Source organism: Aythya marila (assembly GCF_965140915.1).
Source record: "Aythya marila genome assembly, chromosome: 2".
NCBI lineage: Eukaryota > Metazoa > Chordata > Aves > Anseriformes > Anatidae > Aythya > Aythya marila.
This window is the reverse complement of record NC_139043.1, coordinates 43,719,009-43,740,178: the sequence shown is the minus strand read 5'-3', so window position 1 is coordinate 43,740,178 and position 21,170 is coordinate 43,719,009. Positions and strand designations below refer to the sequence as shown.

General features: G+C 43.5%; 1 protein-coding gene across 1 annotated transcript; it reads left to right on the top strand.

Moving 5' to 3' along the window:
• Positions 1-3,610: 3,610 nt before the first annotated feature.
• On the top strand, positions 3,611-15,054 carry CMTM6 (CKLF like MARVEL transmembrane domain containing 6). The gene is made up of 4 exons (XM_082753517.1): positions 3,611-3,801; positions 8,093-8,269; positions 8,929-9,027; positions 10,520-15,054. The coding sequence occupies exons 1-4, from the start codon at positions 3,679-3,681 to the stop codon at positions 10,667-10,669; spliced, it is 549 nt and encodes a 182-aa protein (XP_082609643.1). The 5' UTR covers positions 3,611-3,678; the 3' UTR covers positions 10,670-15,054.
• Positions 15,055-21,170: the final 6,116 nt, after the last annotated feature.

The following is a 21,170-nucleotide window of genomic DNA, read 5'->3' as shown; positions in this document are numbered from 1 at the left end:
CACAAAATGTAGTGCCAATTAATCCTCATTCTTTCAGGCACCAAAGTTACCAGTGGGGTAAAACAAGAGAAGGATGCTTGGAAAGGATACTACTTTGTTATCATTTATTGTGCTTCAATGTCCTACCTGTAGATGTGTTAGGTTTGTTATGACCTGGATTCTAAAAGGAATAACAGCGTGAGTAACTTCTAATCACTTTTGTGTGCCTTTAATGCCTTTAGTGTCATTGGGCCCAAGGTTTTAGTCTAGTACACAAGAAATTGGAGATAGTATTGGAAGAACAGATGATTTTTCATTGGAAAAAAAAAAAAACAAAAAAAAAAAAAACAATGTTTTGTGGAATACTACAAAAATGCTATAAAGTAAATAAACCAAGTAAATTCCTTTGTACTTTTAGAGCTACTTCTGTGTAGATAAGGAACTATTAGCCCCAAAATGAATGTTTGAGGGGGATTTTTACAGATCTCCTTCCTCCTCCTTCTCTCCTTCATGTTCCTACATCAGTTCTTTGAGTATACTGGTTGTAATAAGCTTACACTACCAGTTTTAAGCTTGGAAATTTTGGAAACCTGAGCTATATGGACTAGCTACCATACTACATACACTAACTTTTAAGTTTCTAGTGGGTCGTCTGGAACTTAAGTACTAACCTGTTGGGTTGCAGTCCTTTTATGGGTAGCAAACTTAATTTGCAGTAGGACACCTGCAGCTGTAGAACCATTACTTGTCAAATACCTCATGGCTTTGTGATTCTCTTTATGCAGATAAATGCTGAAAAACAGTGACAAGAGTTAGCTTAGCCCAACATTTGGGAAATGTGGAATATTGAAGGTTTGTTTTCTTCTTGTGTCATAAGGGATACTTAGACATAGCTATTAAAAATGCTACTTAGTCTTCAGCTGTTGAAAAATCACACGTTCTAGCTGGTCAGTATGAAGATTGGAGCTTGTGAATTCAATTGCAATACTGAGCCCAAAAATACAGCCTTGAGAGAAGAGGAATCTTCAGCAGATGCAACATGTGCAAGGCCTTTCTGAGTTCTTTGTCACAGTACTTATGTTATTCCCCTTGCTAGCTAGTTGTATTGTACTTAATGCTTGCAATACACAGGGCCAGAGTGATGAAAGAAAACTGTTAGATACCTGTGTGGGAATACCAGAAATGAGACCAGGAGGAGAGCTGTGCCTCCAACTGGCTGACTTAATTGTTCCGTGGTGATGAACCTCATCACCCTTCAAATGAAAAATGGAGCCTGTCTCCTTCAGCTGTTTGGACTTTTAAGCTACTCTCCCATTCCTATAGTTCATTCTCTCTCGCCCTCCTTGAAGGAAAACAAATTAACACAATTGTATTTATGAACATGGGAAAATTGGAATATCAATTTGTGACAAGTCAGGTTAATGGAGCTCTGCTGCTAATTTTGGTTGTGAGGGATTTTGGTTTTAGCTTAATCTGTGTAAATCTGTAACACAATACGAAGCTAGTTCCAAAGGGTCACTGGGGCTTCACTATGAAAACAGGAGGGATGCAGCCCTGGTCTGTGTCCGCTATATTCCAGTGGCTGACATTTACTCAACTGCTTCAAGGAGCTGAAGTCACGCTTCTTTGTAAGTTTTTTTTTTCAGTGCAGCAAGGGGTGATAGCCATGTCATAAAACTATAATGTAATCTCCCCTAATGAGGTAGCTTTCTCAACTTAAAGTATTGCTTTTTGGCCACTATGGTGGAGAAGATGCAATGAGGGAGAAAACTAGGTCACTCATCACTAATCTGCTTCCACCAACCTCGAGCTCTTTGGCTGAATGGAGATGTTGTGGTAGTTTAAGATCTAACTCTAGGGTTGCCTCTCTGCTGCAAGCTCCTGCTTTTAGCTCTGGTTCTGCCGTTCTGGCAGAGGTTGTGTGGGTAAGAAAGGCTTTGTTTTTGGAAAGCTCCATCAGCAGGTAAACAGAAGGAAGTAGATGCACATCTGGAACGGGATTTCCATTGCATCAGAGGCTGGTAATTACAGTTATTTGCATTAAGCAGGCATGTTATGTATCGCAACTATTGTTTTGATCTGCCTTCCCTCTAAAGGAAAGTGAGGTACTTGAAAGACAGCTCTAATGAAAAGGGTAAAGAACGCCTTTAGTTTGCGTGCATAGCAGCATTTGTATGTTTTAACACAATGCCTGAAGTATTTTTAAGCTACCAGGCCCTACCTGGTCTCCTTTTCATTCCTTCTTTGTTACAGTTACTGGAACTTTGTTACTGTTTTGCTTTTCATGAATTCCCTTATAAATAAATGAAGTGGGCTAAATAAGCTAGGATTTAAGTGGCAAGCTAACCTTTATAATTCATGCATCATTGATATGTACTTTCTGGAGAAGGCCTGAACCGAAAAACCAACTCAAAGACAACAGTAAGTAGAAAAAGGTTGCAATCTATTTTATCTTTTGTTGACTTGTGTAGTGTTTATATGACTCCTTGAAAAGCAAACTCAATAGTTACATCTCTGTTCATAATCTAGTAATGTTGCGTTAAGACACTGGTAAAGATTCAGATGGGAACAACTGCAAATATCCCTAGATGCTACCGAACACCTGAAAAGGTAAACTCAGGATTTCTTCTATCTCCCTAAACCCTGTCTCCCTCAGACCAAAGTACAGTCTAGTCACACACAAAATACTAGCAAGGAAGAAAACAAAACAAGGGAAATTCCTTCAGAAAAGAGATGCCAGCCTCTGTAATATAATCTTATTTATGGTTGTACTAATGTGAAAAACAGCAATAAAGGCAAGGCAGACTCCTGAGTGGTAACAGTAAATGTTATGTGCCCAGCCCTGCGTTCTGGGGATGCTGCCAGCAGAACTGCATTAGACTCATCCCAACCCCAGGCAGAAGCTAGGCTGCCCTCGTGGCGATACCTTGCTTATTTTACTGGAAACTCCCGTGCCATGGGAATCGCGGGACTTGCCCTCCTCATTTGCCTCTGAAGCCGATTGCTGCAGCAGGCACTGTTTCTGGCACAAACAAGCCTGTGCTGCCCTGCCCAAGGGCCCTGCAGCGTTCCTCTCGCTTGTGTTTTCTTACTGGGAGGGATCGTGCTTATGGTCTGCTGGTGAATGTTCAACACAGAGCACGAACCGACCGCTTTTAGCAGGGCCACCCTACTTTACCTGGCCGTCCTGGTGGCTCTTGGCAGGGTTACAAAAGGCACCGGGGCTCCTGGGTGGCCGCATGCATCCTCCCTGCTCCTTGTGCTGGCTCTGGAAGGGAGACGGGGGCTGAGCAACCTGATCCTGAGCACAGGCTTCACTTAACCAGCGTGCATACAAAGCTGAGGTTAAGAAAATTGCCATTTATATGACGTTTGACAGAAACTTAAACAAGTGAAGTGTAGCCGAATTTGGCTGTGATGGGTGGTAGCAGTTCTGTGGCTGATAGGTGAATAGTGTAGCAGCCCAAGGCCCTGCTCAGCCCCAGGCAGCCTCCAGCGCCCAGCACCAGCCCGGTTCCTCCTCAAGCAAGGCCGGGGACAGGGCCAGGCTGGCAACCAGCCTGCGGCAGGGAGGGACTGGGACCGCCTCCACCTTCCCCTTCCCCTTCCCCTTCCTTCCCTTTCCCTTCCCTCCCCGCCCTCCTGCCTCGCCCTTTTGCTTTCGCTTCTTCCCTTCAGCTTGGCGGCGGCGGCGCGGCCATGGAGAACGGGGCCGTGTACAGCCCGACCACCGAGCCCCACTGCAAGGAGCCCCGCCAGCCCTGCGGCTGCACCCGGCACCGCCTGAAGGGCTGGAGGCTGCCGGCCAAAGTGCTGCAACCGGTGAGGCCCTTCCCTTCCCTTCCCTTCCCTTCCCTTCCCTTCCCTTCCCTTCCCTTCCCTTCCCTTCCCTTCCCTTCCCTTCCCTTCCCTTCCCTTCCCTTCCCTTCCCTTCCCTTCCCTTCCCTTCCCTTCCCTTCCCTTCCCTTCCCTTCCCTTCCCTTCCCTTCCCTTCCCTTCCCTTCCCTTCCCTTCCCGCCTGCCTTGTTGTTTGCTAAGCTGCACAAATCGGTAACTGAAGGCTGAGGTGGCCACGGTGGCACTGCCTTTTGGGCAGCTTGAGGTTGTTTTGTGGTGAGGAACTAACGGGCTTGCTCCTTCTTCATGTCCTGGCTGCAGGGGCATGTGCTAGCACCGACCTGCTGGTTGTGTGCCTCGCGTGACCGAGGTTCAGCGCTGTGGCCACTGTGGGCCCACTGCTCGGCATCCTCAGGGTTTAAAATCAGAGGCAATCCTCACAGAAAACATAGCGTACTCTCTTCTGAGGGCCTCACTGGATGTAAACAGGCAGTAGAAACCTTTGTAAGGCTGTGGGATTGCTGGGTCCCCCTCATGTCACCCCCACAGCCTGACTGTGAGCGCACCAAGCTGTGCTGTGCTCCACCGCCTCGGGGAGCACATCTCCCTCAGCAAACCTCCTGGCAGAAAGCACACCAAAACGTGCGAGCTGGGTGGTGGCCGGTCTGGATGTGTGTGACACCGCAGTGCCTCGCTTCGTACTGGGCAGCCCCACGCTCTCCTGGAATCTGGGGCTCATATTCTGCTTGTTTTTTGCCACACGTAACATTATTCCTGGATGTGCTCATCACCGGGACACCAGATATTGCTCCTGTGTGTTCCCAGCCTCAGTGATGGATCTTCCCAAGCTTGCTGGTAGCGATGTGAGGAGCACTGGGTGTACGTACCAGCAGCGAGCAGCGAAACCACAGCAGCAAAGGGCAGCTGACTGTAAATGTGTCAGCAAACATTTTCCATCGCAGTGGCTTCTCAGTCAGATGTCTCATGCTGGGAGGAATCATAGGTGATTTCCAGCCCTTTCTTGTTAATTCGCTGTGAAGAAAAGAGGACGTTCGGTTTTTAAACTTTGGCTCACACAGAGTCAAAAGCCCCAGGTGAAAGCTGAAGAAAGCAGTGCTGGTAATGCTAATGCTGCCCGAAGCAATGCTTTCTAAGACTGTTTAATAAAAAAATCACACCCAAGAATACTATATTAAATATAACAGGATGCAAAATGTTACTTCATCTTCTGGAGATTAACAAAGATCTGCTGGATGTTGCTCCCAAACAAACAGATCGTTACAGATCAGTAGTTTAATGAAATAAAACAAACTATTGCATATGCAACTCTACTGGTGTAGCAATGTCTTCAACTGCTTACCTGAGCAGAGGCATTATTTAAAAAGCTTTCTAGGAAGGAAGAAGGTAAGTTATTAAGGCCTGTCCTAACAAGGATGGGTAGCTGCTTGACAGGCTCCTAAAGAAGTAGCAGCTTATGGCCTATAACAGTCTTTCAATAAGAGGAAAAATAAAATTGAATTATAATCATTCACCTTCCTCACTTCCAACAGTTCCTCCGTCCTTTTGTTTCACTTTACCAAAACACACGGATCTTCAGCTCTTGGCCAAAGCACTTACAGCAAGCTGCAGAAATTACTGAAGGTGGAAGCCTCAATATTTCCAGTAGGAGAAGTGTTCCTGTTTTAGGAAAGCATTGGTTTCTTTTTATTGGAAGTCCTGGTGATGGTGGTGGTCATTAACATCTATTAGCCTTGTGTTAGAACAGTGATGGTTCGTTATTGTGGGGATTGCACACTGATAATCAGATGGGTGAGCTGCTAAATGGGAAGGTTTTGTGCTGGGAACACCACTGCTCTGTGTTTTAACAGGCCTGTTGGAAAGTTCATTGATTTGCTTTATTTTTGTAGCCTTTCACTTCTTAAATTTACTTGAGAAACGTGACATTTGTGCAGAAACTCGCAGTAGCATCAGTGTCAATGCAAAGTTCTTGCTGGCAGAGGACCGAGGAAGTTATTTAATGGCCTGTGTGTGTATGGGCACTTGGGACTCATCTGCATCCGCAGCAATGCAGGGCTCTGCACGAGAGGCAAGGAAGGTGGCAGCTGCCTGTTCGTGTCCTCAGGTATTTCCTCGGTCTTCGGTGTGAAAGAGGCTCTGCTCTGAAGGCTTAGCTCTGAAGAAAACGAGGAGCTCCTGAGCTGTCCCTCTCTGCTCATTGCTCAAATAAAACCATAGTGAGATTGTGGGTGCTTGCCACTGGGAAGTTTCCATAGGCTCAGTGTGGAGACAGCAAACATAAAAATACAACAGAGCAAGCTTCAGCTGCTTCATGTAAGCCTGTACTGCTCTGCGCTGACCTAGGCGGGTAGCTGTGCTTGCAGAACTGGGAAACCGAAGAAAACGTAACAACAGAGCCCTCTCATGTTTATTTGTAGTGATGTCAAGAAGCAAATTAACAAACCCAAGCAGAACTCTCTGCAGCTTATAGAGGTGCAGCTGATACACTACATCAAGCAAAGTTCTTCACATCAAAGCTTTTTTAATGATGCACTCTTTTGCTATTCAGCTCATTAATAAAAATTTGAATACTGTTGGAGAAGTCCCACAAAGGACGCCAGATCAATCCTCCCTTCTCCCCCATTTTTTTGACATGAAATCCTTTAAAAGTACTCCTCAAATGTGTTTTTTTTTTTTTTTCCTCCCACTCATTTGCACACTCAGTGGAGAGGGTTTTTTTTGCGGTTACTTAGACCATATTATAGTTACCTGGGCTTCTAAAGCCTTTTTAGGGCAGGTTGCCAAAAAGACCTTTATTTCCTTTCTGTTCTGCCTCTGGTGAAAGTGATGGCATTCAGCTGTCAGTGCTGATATACGGAGGTAGAAATACAAATCCCAGAAGGGAGGGGGAGAAAAATATTCCTTGGGCATCTGCAGTAATCACTGGGTTAGGCGTGAGGGTTTCTGAGAAATTTGCTTTGCCAGCCAAGCACAAGAGAGAAGGGAAGTATGCGGAGGGCTGATTGTAACGTGTCAGTTTACCAACTCGTGTGTGCTTTTCCCTTTCTGAGATCCTGTTTACTTTACACCGTTGGGTATTCAAAGCACGATGTTTTCTGAGGTCTTGCTTAGCTGGTGAATTTACAGTTCCCACTTGCTAAGTCACTTTTCTTATTTTTACTGTCAGAAAACTGAAACTGAAGACAGGTCATTATTTTCCAAAATAAGATGCAGATATAGCATCTGCAGCTGTTTTGACGTGCTAGTAACTCGAAAATGACAATTCTAGAATTAGATTTTTTTCATAGAAGAGCTGTCGACTCCATTATTGCCCAGATAGTATCTTTAAAAATAGGATCATCCTCCCTGTATCAGTCTTGATTTTATGGCTGAGTCTGATTCCTAATAATTGTTCCAGTCCGCTGAACTCCTTACTGCAAGGATCTATATCCTCTGTCAACTCTTTAGGATGAAGAAAACCAGCAAGAAGTGGCCAAAATGAGAGACTATTTAAAAAAAAAAAAAAAAAAAAAAAAAAAAGCAATATCCTTCTTGTACAGTAAGGTGGTAGAAGATCCAGCAGCAGATGCTTGGTGTCTGTATGGGAGTTAACTCATGTTCTGTCCTCAAAAAATACTGCTGCGGGGAGGCTAACGTAAGCTTCTGCAGAGATTAAACACTGCCCAACATAGCTTAAATGTGGTTTAAACATAGTTTGAAGTTTTGGTTCCTGCAATTGAGCTTCTGTTGTTACTGGTCATAAACACACGAGCCATTAGCTGTACTTTCTCTGAAGTTTATCGAGGGAGATAACACCAGCTGCAGGCTTTCAGGGAGGTAAATGGCTGGGTCTTCTGATCCACCCCAATCCCAAATGCATGTAAAACTAAATGCGGTTGTAAGTGGTAAGCAATAGCATTTTTGCTTGTTCTGACTGGAAGCTGTGCTTCTCATGCTGTGTGCCTGCTCTGCTTCCTACTGCTCAAAGCCACAAATGGGAAGGCTTCAGTTAAAAGTGTGTAGATGGTGGAGCTTAACCCAATGGAGTTTGTTGATTGACTTGAACATCAAGCCTAAACTGTGTCATTATATTTCTACCTGTGTTATCCATAGGTAAATAACCATAAAATAGTGCAGAACTTCACCAAGTTCTTTTTAGATTCTTTTGTTGTTGTTGTTGTTGTTTTAATTCTGTCATCATTAACCTTAATATTGCAGACATCTGTTTGCTAAGGATATTGGTGACTTGATCTAACACAAGTATGTTATTTGTTTGCAGTTTCTCTCTCTTCTGGCTGTTATTTTTGAGGAAATTGTGGAGGATTGTAGCAATTGTGGTGGACTTTACTTCTTTGAATTCACAAGCTGCACTGCTTTTCTTCTGAGCCTCCTGATCCTCTGTGTGTATTGCACTGTTGCATATGAAACCTTCGGGAAAGATAAAGTAGAGAAAGTGGTAAGATTTATTTTTTAAAAAAACAAACCATTTAATGCAAGTGCTTAAAGACTACTGTGGAGTAAAAAGGCAATGCAGAGTGAATCATTTATTATTCTCTAATTAAAGGGTAAATTAACATAGGTTATATTACAGTTAATAAATAAGTAACTTTATAACTTTATAATAACTTTAAGGCTTTATAATAACTTTATAATAACTTTAAGATGTTATATATAACTATATATAACTTTATAATAATGTTAAGAGTGTTTTTTGTTGTTGTTTTGTTTTAGATTTAGATGGGAGATTTAGATTAAATGCAAGGAAGAAATTCTTTACTGTGAGGGTGTTGAGGTAGAGGAACAGGCTGCCCAGAGAAGCTGTGGATGCCCCATCCCTGGAGGTGTTCAAGGCCAGGCTGGATGGGGCTTTGGGCAACCTGGGCTGGTGGGAGGTGTCCCTGCCCAAGGGGACAAGTGGGTTGGAACCAGGTGATCTTTAAGGTCCCTTCCAACCCAAACCATTCCATATGATTCCATGATTTTCTGAAGCTTCCATGAGCATCAGAGTTTCAAACTGTAAACTCACTGCGGATTAACTCGGTTGCTGTTAGGATGCTTGTGCTTTTTCAGGTAGTATACCTACAATTCTGTAACATTTATTTTTCATGTTTCCAGAACTTTTGGGCCATGCTAGCCATAGGTGTCATTTTCCTGTTAGCTTCAATAGTTCTTGCTGCAACGAATTCTGGGTTGGTTCATGCAACTATTGCATGGGTAAGTCTCACAATTGTATATTTTACTTTGCATTTATCTTGTATCTTAATTTGTCTACCCTTTAAACCTCACCCAGTTTGCAGGGAAAAAACCGGGCAGGGAACAGAATTCAGTGCATTACAGGTTTCAGGAGGAGCTAGCTGTTTCAGAGCTTCTGAAACTCAGCTTAGGAAATCCAAAGAGTAGGCATTCCCCGGATGCAGAGCTTTCCAGCAGTCCTGCTTGCAGCTCCCCAGCAGCTGTGGCTCACTTCTTGGTTCCTCACTTCATTTCACTGCCTTGGCTCTGTACTATTCCCTGGCATCTGTCACTGTTAATGGCACTGCCATCTCTCACGGCCTCCCAAGCTCTCTGACACTCGCCTCTGAAATGCCAACTTTTTTCCTTAATTGTGCTCCTGTAATGCTATCCTCTTGCAAAGTCAGCAAGAAACCACATCTTTTGTCAGACATTATAAAATATATGTAGAGAACGCTGGCCTGTAAAGGTTGCAATAAGAACGATAGGTTCCTCAGAGACAAAAATAGAAGAGCAACAGAGGTGCATGACAAGGCACTGTAGAAGGTGTGGGTCATAGTTCCTTACTCATTTGGTGCTCTTTTGGAATAACTTTGGAATTGTGAATATGTGAGATTAAAGATCAAATTTTGATTTTCTTCTTGAATGAATAAAAATTGAATTCTGTTCCGTACTCAGCATGAAGATACACACTTCTGTATGGTCATCTGTTGTGATGCTGATATATACAGTTCTAATGGTTTGATTAGTCTTCCTTTTCTGTGTGTGTGTGTGTGGTTTTTTTTTTTGGTGGTGGTGGTGCATTTTTTGTTTGTTTTTGTCCTGGAGCTGGAAAAACAAAAATATCGGGATTCAAGACTTCATAGTACCTAATTGTTTTGGGGCAAACCTGCTGCTTAATTTTATTTAAAAGTTAGCGTAAATGTGTGCGTGTACTTCCTTGCTTGAAAGAAGCTGCTAAAACCAACGGTCTGCTTACCACTACGTTGCTATGACTAATAATGAAAGTGGTCATTAGCAAAAGGTCACGTCAGCCCCACGTGCTGATGCAGCAAGGACTTGCTTAGGCTCTGTTAGTTTATCTCCCTTCACCTTCCATGGGTTATTCTTCTTCACTTAGTCCCTTTAAACAGCAGACATCTCTTGGATAAATAATCTGCTATACCACCACTGCCATGCTTCTTTACTAATTTTACTGCAAAAAAAAATAAAATGATTATACTTCTACTATTAAGATCTGTTTAGAACATATCCTAAGATTCACGCTTGATTACAAGAATGAGAATTGTAACAACTTTTGCATTGAATATGCTAGAATTAAGACTTCTGATCTGTTGCTAATTTAAATGGAACCATTGATTTAATATACCAGCATTATTAACATACATGAATAGTGCAGCAAATCTCTCCAAAATCATAGAATACTGTCAAAGTTTGTACTTTTTTAATTCATACATTTCTTTCACTTTCACAGGTATTTGGATTTTTCGCAAGTGGGGCATTTTTAGCTGAGTTTGTGATGGAGTATTGGGAGAGGCGGAAACAAAGCACCAGAGAACATCCTCAAAATTCAGGCAATACTCAGGGCACTGCAGAAATTCACCCACTGAATGAATCAAGCTGAACTTTCTGAAACTATTTTTTTTTGTGTGTTTTGTTTTGTTTTGTTTTGTTTTTTGAGTGGAGCAAACTAAAATGAAATTTCAGTGCTCTGTAGGTAAAACTTCTGCCTCTTCCTTCGAATCAATTTTTTACACTTTGCTCATCACAAATTGATCCTTAGGTCAAGTAACATCATCTTGAACACCATGTTCTATTTTATTTTGTAGGTAACTTGTTCTGCCATTTCTCTAGGTGGCATACATTTAAAAAAAAAAATAGTCTAAATAGAATAACACAAGGACAACATTGTGCTGATTCAATTTTGGTAGGAGTGACTATGAAAGGATAATCCGTGGTGTATAAATTCTCAGTTATGCCTTAAGGACGTTTTCTATATGAACTGGACCAAATATATCTTCTACTAGTTACAAGTTAGTACGGTAGAACTCATTCTTGTACTCACTGGCCAAACAGTAAGTGTAAAAGGGATAATACCCAATTGCAGCTTTACAAAAATGCTTATCTTTATGGAAGGGTTTTTGTTTTGTTTTTACTAACTACACTTTTTAATTCTGTCTGTGGAGATCAGTTTAATGAAATAGCTTAGGGTTTTTATGCAGGGGGTAATATAATGTGTTTTTTTTTTTTTAAGGAGACAGCTTTGCACCCCATGGTTATTCAAGTTCAGGCTTGTATGCCAGAATATTCCCTCAGACTGTTTCAAAAGTGACAAAAGTCACAGGGGAAAAAAAATAAAATTAAAAATGGACTGGCATCTGTGAGAGATAAAAGTTTAAGTATTTTCACAAAGTCACCCAGAAGTAGCAATCTGAACATCAGTGGGAGAACGATTACAGCATGTTGTAATATTGACTATCATTTGTAGGGTTGATAGCATGCACAGCTTGTTTGTGCATAGTTTTACCAGATTGGTTTGGCAGCACCATTTTCTGTGCTGATATCTATGGCACTAGTATGAGACTTCTTTCTGCTGGCTAACTCAGCTGGTGAACAGGTAAATAAGCACTCGTAACCTCCATTTGTCTTAAAAGCAAGGGGCCGGGAGACTGCAAGAAACACTACTGATGCAACGTGTATCAGACCAGTGAGAGACTAGATGTTGATGGCTACTGTGTAAAAAGTGAAGTGGTTAAAAACAAACAAAAAAAAAGGCATTTTGCAGATGCCTGAGGTAGAAACTAAATGGCTAAACCTCATTTAGAGGGAAGCCCTCAAAAGTAGGGCGAACTGCTGTGTGTCAAGAGACCTTCCAAAATGCCAAAGCAAATGAGAAAAAGCTGATTATGCAAAAACAGTCCGTGTTTGAGTTCTCGTGACATCTGTTGTGTCTTCCAGGCATTAACTCCGCTTCATCAATACCATTGTCTGATAAATGTATAGTCCTGTAACCTGTTGTGGCAGCACTGAGAGTAAGGCCTGCAGAAATTGTCTGAGAGCTATATTTGGAAAAGGATGAGGAAGCCATTGTAAGACAAAGCATTGTAAAAGAGGGTAAAAGGTTTTTCTTGTTGTTGTTGTTGGTTTTTTTTTGTTTGTTTGTTTTTTGTTTTTTTTTTTTTAACTCCCAGTACTGCTACTTTCTGACGAATGTGAGTTTGTGATGTCGTCTCTCTAAGCTCTGAGACCTAACCTTAACACTACACTTCGCTTGGGCAGTGTAACATTTTGACAGCTGGTGTGAATCGTGAGGTTTAAGCTGCAGCTTAGTTTCAGAACCGTGCATAAAATACAGACTTTCCTTCGCCTAATTTCCTGCTTTGTGAGGATGAAATGTTCCTTAGGTTGGAATTGGTTTTCCTTGTATTTATTAGTGTTATTTGCACTAACACTTGATCTTGGTGTAGGTGTGCAGAGCCTGCCGTAGCTGTGCCTGAAAGCTGGGTAGGTTTTGAGATGGTTTTGTTTACAAGCAACCTTACTGCTTACCAAGCTGGCCACAGTGGGAAATATCTCAATATCTCTGCTGCAATTTGCAGTGCCTTACTTTGGGGTTTGTGTCCACAGCTATAATTAATATTTTAAGTTTGGGTTTGGTTTTGCTTGGTTTTGTGGGTTGTTTTATTTTTATTTTTTATTTCTCTTAATTATAATTATTTTTATTGCCTGGCATTCTATCTAATCAATGCACATCAAGAAGCCTGCCGTTTCTAAACCTTGATATATAATCAAAAGCTGTAAATATAGCGTAAGAATAACGCAGTGTTGCTGATATTTTTAAATGATGCAGCACTATGGTGGGGCTTGTGTCATGGGGTAATTTTTCCTTTTTTTTTTTTTTCCTCCTTGAAAATATGTTACGGGAATTATAGGTTTTGACTGCTTTCTCTGAAAGACTTTTCCCCACCAAAGTGCTTTGTTGTTGGTGTCCACTCCTGAATTGGAGATACCGGTACTGAGAGGGATTGGTGAAGTCACCTCTCTACCTTGGCCTCCCTATCTATGTGGTGTCTACTGCCAATCCTTTACAGAGAAACGGAGTGTGCCATTTTCCTTGTAGCTGTTTCAAGTAGCTTTTACCCATTTTCTCACTGACTCACTGATCCCTGTATGGATTTGAGGATCCAGTTCTGTCGCTGACCAAAAGGGATGCTCTGCCATCAGCTAATGAAAACAACAAGTGGGTAGTTTTTTGGAAACTGCTTTATCAGCTCCACAAGACGAAAGGACAGATGCTGTCCCCATCTCCCTCCTGGCACCTCTGCCCTCACAGACTAGTAGGGTGAGAGATTTCCCTACCCCAAAGCTGCGTGGCGTGGCCCCCTGCAGTCTTGAAGTGCCCCCTGTCATGCTTTTGGTGCTGGATCCAGGCTCTGAGTGTCTCTCCCTTGGACCGATCCCAGAGAATGACCCTGGACCTGGATGAAACGTGTTTTTTTGTGGGAGCTGTGTGTGGTTGGATGCCTCTTACCCTCCCGTGCTCTGTCAGCAAAGCGGTTTGCACGTTTCCCAGCCTGTTTCTGATGAAACCAGCCTGCTTTACTTGAAGCAGTTTTTTAATTGCTTAAATTTAAGTTGGCTGATTTTGACTGAGGGTCTGTTCAGGAGAGTGGTGGGAGCTTTGGCAGAAGGGCAGTTATGAGGAACTGCCCTAAATTTCTCTTACTGTTCACGAAGCAACCATCCGTGTACAACCTTAGCTGACAGTAACACCTGGGGACAGGAGCAGTTGGCCGTGCGTCAAGCTGAGGGTTGTCTTCTCCCATCTCCACCGCAGTGCTTGGCAGTGGTGTCATGAGCCTGCTCAGACACATTGCAAGCTTTCACCTTTTCCAGTTGAGCCTGTCCAAAAATACTCCGTGCACTGAATTTCGGGCCTTGTTTACAGTGCCGTGAGAATCGGTGCAGAGGGTTCTCCAGGACGTGTGAGGACTTGCTGTGAAGGGGCTGGTCTGCGAGTTTCTCCTCTGAAAATCTGCAGGTGCCTTGTGTAGGCTGGGAATATTTTCTTGTGTGTGTGTTCTGCATTTGGCCCGCATTAAAATCACGATGCTAGCAATGCCCTTTGGATTCAAGTATGGGAAGGAATTGTGCCCTACTGCTCGTGCTCTGTGCTTTAAAAACAGCAGGGGAGGATCGTGCTCTTCTACAATTCAGATCTGCCTTTCCACCCTCTGACTCAAAACTACAGCGAGTTGTCCTACACAAGTCTCAGAGCTCTGCACAAGATGTTTTTGCATAATGGCCAGCACGGTAATCCTCGTTCTGCTCAAATTTGTGCAATAAAAATACCAAACTTACTACACTGAAGGGAAGCTTTGGTGAGACTTTAAAAACGTTACATAAAGCTGTAATGAATCGAGATGCTGGTAGTGCCTTCAAGATGGAAATTCATCTTTGTTCTGCTTTATTGCTGTAAGCAGCAGCAGATTAAATTTTAGATTAAATCTAAATTATTCATCTAGATTAAATTTTATGCCATTCAGAACTATCACTTTTGTACCTTTGAGAATTTAAGTGACTTAATGATTATTAAATCAGGATGATAACAATGGTTTTATATATTGTATACAATAATTTTTTTTTACAGTTTTGCAGTCATCGTTGCCTTGAACTTCCATTAAAATAATTTTGAAATGTTTAACTATTTTTCCATTCCAAGCCTGTGGTCTTTTTAATGTATTATGCTCTTTTGGACTTAAGAACTTTTAAAAATATTTTGTAATCATTTTTAAAATAAAATATGACTTAAGTATGTGTTTCTCGTTTCTACTGCTGGTGCTTGGTGTCAGTATATAGCTCTCCCAGAACAAACCATAGGAAATAACATCATGCTTTGTTCCTGGTTTGGAGGAAGGAGCTTGCATTGTGTTTGCCCGTTACTGGGGAAGAGGGTCCAGCCTGCAAACCTGCAAAGCCGAGCCTTTTCAGTGGATGTTTCCAGGAGGAAAGGTCCAATAATGTTGGTGTTGTCTCATCCCACGGGGTCCAACCAAGCTAGTTTGTAACAGACTTTACACCTATTGTGTAAATGTGAGTAATTTAAGTGCTGGTTTCATGTTGTCTTGATAAGTTGGAGCTGAAAATTTGAATAAACTGCTAGGGTTGTTAAAGGCAGTAGCACAAACCAGGAAAAGGTGTCACAAGAAAATCCTATCTGCTGGTGGAGAAAAATGCAGGTGACTGAGTTACTAGGTTGAGGAGAAGCCACCTGATCTTTTTAAAATGTTTGTTTGATTGTCAGTAGTGGGGGGTGAGGAAAAGGAAATCGTGTGCTTTCTGGCACACAAGATAGCTTTTTTTGTTTTATAATCCTACAGATTGCTTATTACCTGCATATTTTGTAAGCAGGAGAATGGCACTTTAAGCTGTCAGCACTGAAACTGGAACGACACTGTATTTTTCTGTATGTCATATATTAAAGGTGAAATTCTCTCGATGAAGTCGCTAGAGATGAACATAATTGTAAGGGGAAAAGGTCTCTAATGCTATTAATTAAGTTTAATTTGAAAACGAGGTGCAAGCAATCAGAGCAAAATGTTGTGTTAAAAGGGTACGTCAGTGGTGGAGTTACAAAGCCTGAGAAGACAACTGAGAAGATCTAAGAAACGTGAGAAAGACTAAATAATTTGGAGCATGACCACACAGTTTCGGTGCTGTTACTGCTAGAATCGTGGCGACTCCTTTCTCAGCAGTGTGCTCCAAAATTAATTTGCTGTAAATTAACATTACAGCAGGGCAGAACACAGGCTAGTAGGCTGCAGGTTTCCTTTGTGAGTGGCACAGGCAGCACCTGGGTGCTGCTGCCTGCCTCTTGTTCAAGGCACATCCATCTTTCCTTGCTCTCAGCTGGGCTTTCTCCTTAGAGTGAGGAGCACGACAGCCACCTGCTTGCTCACACAGCCTTCTTCAGGCAGCTCTGCAGGAACCGAGCAAGGTTAACTACGTGGCTGGGCTGTGGGTTTGACTTCCCTTTGACTTCAGGATAGCTATTCTTGGCCTGCTCAAGGGAACACGAGGAAGTCCAGTCATGGTTTTGCATTCTGGCTGTGCTGGCCACACGGTGCAGCTCCCCGCAGACAGCTGGTAAAGCTGCTGAGAAGCTGCAGGAGAGAAGTTTGCCCACAAGAGGGCAAAGATGATCCTGGGATTGAAATGATGTGGCCTGCAGGATTTCGCCCTCCTCCCACCTGGATTTTCACTGAAAGCCCCCTTGCCCTCTCCTCTCATCAGTGTGGCTATAAACTGAAGAGCGCATTTCAGTGATATTTTTTCCAAATGCTTATTTTCCAAAATGTAGCCTGAAGGATTTCTGGTAATAGATAAATGCTGTCTCAAGCAGGTATTCCATCTAAGCAGTTGGGATATGGTAAAGGTTTTGCTCTTATTCCTTTTATTTTGTAACCTGTCGAGATCTTTTTAAAAAATTCATTTTTATTATAAAGTCAGGCTTCAGCTGCATCATGACATCTGCACCTATAATGTGTTGTGCTGCAGCTTTGAAGATTTCCCTGGTCTGTATTATGCTGTGGTTTCCAATGAAAGGGCTGTGGCTCACGGGTAGGCGGGAGGCAGAAGAAAGGAATGGGGAGTACCCGAGCGTTTCTTGGACTCTGGGGAAGTTAAATGAGAGAAGCTTATTATCAAAAAAATGCAAATGATGCATGCTGGAAAAAAATTCAGGGTCTAGAAACAGAAATGTTGGCAGCCACAGCCGCAAAGCATGCCAGACAAGGCTTCTTGCAATTCCAGTCCTCTCCAGGCACCACAGCGAAATTTGCTCTGCCCAGCCCGCACGTCCTGACCACTCATTTCAGTTTGTTTCTTACAACCTATTATCTCTTGGCTGAATATTAGAACAGGACGGGGCAAATAAAACAGCCTTGGCTGTTTTGAAGTTGGCAAGTCCTGAGGTGAGAGTCAGAGCTTCACAAGGAGGTGACAGCACAAGCACATTCTTCTGTAACGCGCTTCATTTGCAGCCTGATGAGAACAGCACACCGTGAGTATCCTGACAGGTATCTGGTGTTAGATATTCTGCATGAAAGCAGGCAGTATTCTGCAGTGCTGTGTCTGGAGAGTGCTGCAAAACGCTCTTTAGCCATCACTTGGGTCTGTCATAAGACTTACTGATGTCGTAATGTTGTAAGGCATAAGCATGACAATTTTCTTTACGCACCCTACCCTGGATTAGGTGAAGTGTTGCCCAAAATAATGCAAGCCTGTCTACCCTCAACAGAGCCCTCCTTTTAACCAGCTGTCATTCCAAAATCTCAGTGCAGACATTATCCTGAAATCCTTGCTCCCACTGAGCTGTAGGTAGGGAAGGAGCGGTTACTTCACAGCTTTGTGGCCCCTGTACGCAACTAACTGAAGGCAGGGAGCTGCTACTGTACAGTAACAAGTGCTTTAGCTACAGCTCTGCTGATTTCTCAAAACAGCTGGGATAAAGTGCCTGTGGAGGTCTAGCAAGGAGGTACAACACAGCATTAGAAACCGCTGTCTAGTTAACGTCAGCCTGGCAGTTTTCTGCCTCACAGTCCTCTTGCCCAGAAAGGCTTGTTTTATGAATGAACAAATGTTGTCCTTGACTTGGTACAGTTTTTTTTTTTTAATTGTAAACTCTTGTTTCTGGCAATTGTGCCTCATTTGAGGGTAACAAGGGCATAATTATTCAGCTCTCATGCATCACAAACTGCTGAGCATGAGGTATTAATGGAGTGCTTTGCTGCCACCATCGCTTAATAGCTACAGCTGCAGCATTGTGCTCCTGTTTGGCTGGGGTTCATGAAGAAGGGGCATGCAGCTCATTAAGTTTTATGTTGAGTGATTTACAGACGTAGAAATAACAGTAGCCTGTGTTGGATGGACAAAGCTCTTCTGATTTAGAAGGCGCTATTACGCCAAGAGAGCTGCAATTCACGCCCGTGTCGGGGAAGCCACCAGCACTGGTCTGCCTTGTACAACCCCCAGTAATCTTAATTAAAAAAATAAATAAATAAAAGTTGTGCTCTGTAATTGTGTGTGCTGGCGGGGCTGTACTTTGGGGGAAAAAAAATCAAGCCCTGCCATTGTGACCAGGGTAGCAGATGTAATGAAAGAGAGCTGCAAGCTGATGCTTTGGGGTCACAGAATCATAGACTGGTGATACCCAGAGCTCCTGGCCTGGTCTCTTCCCACCCAGCTATTGCATTAGTTGTGATATTAGCTGAGAGGCAAGTGCTGGAATTAGGAGGTGTGTGTTCTGCCCCAGATCCACATGACAAAGCAAAAAGGGGGATCCCAGCCCTACCCTGAGATGTTCCACGCTGGTAGCTGGTGGAGGAAGAGGCACATCTGAATCAGAATGGAAAGGTTAACTCCTGCTCTTGAGCCTTGGCTGCTGTGAATCATTCTCTGCCCTCCTCTTTCTTCGTTGAATATTCAGGGGAGAATGGCTGGATATTAAGGCCAGTCCTACGCAAATATCCTCCAAGACACACGGTGCTTTTATTCTCCTTGGGCTGTAAAAATGAGGCTGCAGGATGACCCAATTTCCTAGTCTGTCCTCCTATCCCTACGGGTTAGGTGCCTCTAAGTCTACACCTGTGGGCTGTTTTTTTGTTTTGGGTTTTTCCTCAAGGTTTCTAGGGCCTTGCTGCAACTCCTCCTATGCCAGGAGGGCTGCCTGTCTGCTGCTGATCTACCTGCACCAGTGCAAACACTGAAGAACAGAACAAGTTTCAGAGGCACTGAATTTAGAGATGACTCTGTTAGCGGTTTGGTGGTACTCTCCTGCGGCAGATAGGAATGTCCCACCCCTCTGCTTGGCCTCCCACATCATCCACACATCAGCTCCACCTCGATTGCGGGGCTATTCTTGTCTCTTGGGTAGCCCCTTCATCAGCCACAGAAACGTGCAGGTGTTTCCTTCACCACAACCCTTACACTGTTCTGCACATGCAAACACACTGAGCATGAGGCACTCGCTTCACTCCTTTCTTTCTGTGCTCTCCCCTTTTCCCCAGGTGCTTGGTTTGCCACTCAGCTGCCCACGGCACACCCTCTGGGCTCACAGGCAAGAAGGGCTCAGAAGGTGAGGCACACGGCAGTGCTTCTACACCAGGACAGGGCTAAAATAATTGTAGGGCCAGCCCCAGTAACGTGTGGGCTTTGTAGCAGTGGGCCCTTGCAGTGTTACTTACTGCTGGCTGACTTTCCTGTTGCAGTGAGGAGGGAAGGCCTGCAGCTCGTTTGCGAATGTTTCAGGATGCAGTTCATTAATTTCAAATGGTTGCTTTGTGCAGTGCTGTTACTCTGGACCTGTAAAAAGCTAAAGATCAATATACGAAATCTACAACACCGAGGGCGTCTTGAATTTAACTTCGTTCAAACAAGGAGCCACAGAATTTTGGTTTCATCTCCGCTTTCTTTTCGAGCTCTGCTCTCCTCACTCCCACCACCCCAAAAGGCAGGGTTGTTCTCAGCCTCCTCGTTATTACCCCTCCCTCTCATACTGCTGTCCCTGCACACAACAAGCAGCCAGAGCATCAAGCCTTTGGCTACTCCACACTGTCTTTTTAAAGCCTAGCTTTAAAAACAAAGAAGAGCAATACCAAAGATTTCGGTATTTGAATTCTGTCTCCACGTAAAGCTGAAATCTCTTGGCAGCTCCCTTACCCTTGAGGCAGAAAACTCCTGTGGTGCTGCAGAGGGGCTGGTCCTGGCAGGTGATGAGATCTTGTGTGATACTTAATAAATTGTCAAGTTATTAACCTAATAAATCAGCGCAGAGGAGAAACGACAACCAAAAAGAGCATAAAGCTACTTCACCAGTTGTTTATGGACATTTTTTTTGGACTCCAACTCCAGGCTGGTGGGAACCCACCATATAGGGTCAGTCCCTAGTAATAAACACCAGCACGTACTTACCATGTGAGAAAGCAGCGTGCTGGCCCAGGGGACACGGGGAACAGGCTCTAGAGTAGCCAGCTGTGGGTAATCAGTGACCTCTAGAAGGGACGGCCATAGGAAGGAGCAGCCAACAGCTCTTATTGCTTTTCCTGTTTTCCAGCTGCTGTGCTGGAAAAAAAAATAACCATAGCTCTCCAGGAGAGGACAACAAGCACCAGCGCGACTTTCTGACCTCCTTCCATGCAGCACAGTCAAACTGTTTTGGGACCAGGGACCAAAACCAGGAGCTGCCTGATCCCAGCAGCAGGGAACAGCCTTTGTGAGGTGCAGACCCTGCAGCTGTGAAAACTGACACAGCCCAAAGAGGAGGCTTGCACAGGGCCCCTGCTCAAGAATATCCTAGAGCCCTGGGGTGAGGGCACTCTCCTGCCACGGGGGTTTCCCTCTCCCCCTTCCTCTTTTTTTTTTGGTGTAAAAGTTTCACTTCCTCTTCTCACCTTCCCAGTTTCTACCCTCACAAAGGCATTAGTCATTCTCTAGCTTATCTCAGTCACCCTCTTTTTATTCAGCATGAAACAGTTTGTGCTACCCCTTTTCTTCCTCCAAAATTTTTATTTTAATTTTCAGTGAAACTGAACCCCATGCTCTACCTGTGGTGGCTCAGAGGAACTACTGCCCTCATCTCGGGACTGAAGAGGGTGGACAACTTCTGGTGGGCTAGTCAGAGACCAGTGTATCCACACACAAGAAAAGGGGAATATTTTTTTTCCTGCAGCTTCTACAGCTTTTGTCCTCCAGTTGTAAGAGACATTTGGATGCTCCCAGACAGAAAAACACTGCTCCAGCAAAGGAATGAAGGAAAAAAAAAAAAAAAGGAGCAAGATAACAATCCAATTATCAAAGCCATTTTATCATCCAAATAGCAAACAGTTTATTTTTAGATAAAGAGCTGGAATCCCAAATTTGACAAAGTAACAGACAGATGGAGATTTCAGAACCGGGTTGACACTGAAGGAAAGTTAGAACACTTCTGCTGGCAGAGCTACAGTAGTGAGGTGCCAAAGTCCTTGTCAGACAGAGCTGTCATTCACAGACCTGCTGGTAGAGCTGGTGATACCACCAAAAGCTGTGCTTTTCCTGGTGGATATGTTTCACAAGGATTTGGGAGAAGT

Coding starts and splice junctions, on each gene's coding strand:
- CMTM6 (XM_082753517.1), top strand. CDS start 3,679: ATGGAGAACGGGGCCGTGTACAGCCCGACCACCGAGCCCCACTGCAAG. Junction 3,802..8,092: donor CGGCCAAAGTGCTGCAACCG/GTGAGGCCCTTC, acceptor ATTTGTTTGCAG/TTTCTCTCTCTTCTGGCTGT. Junction 8,270..8,928: donor AAGATAAAGTAGAGAAAGTG/GTAAGATTTATT, acceptor TCATGTTTCCAG/AACTTTTGGGCCATGCTAGC.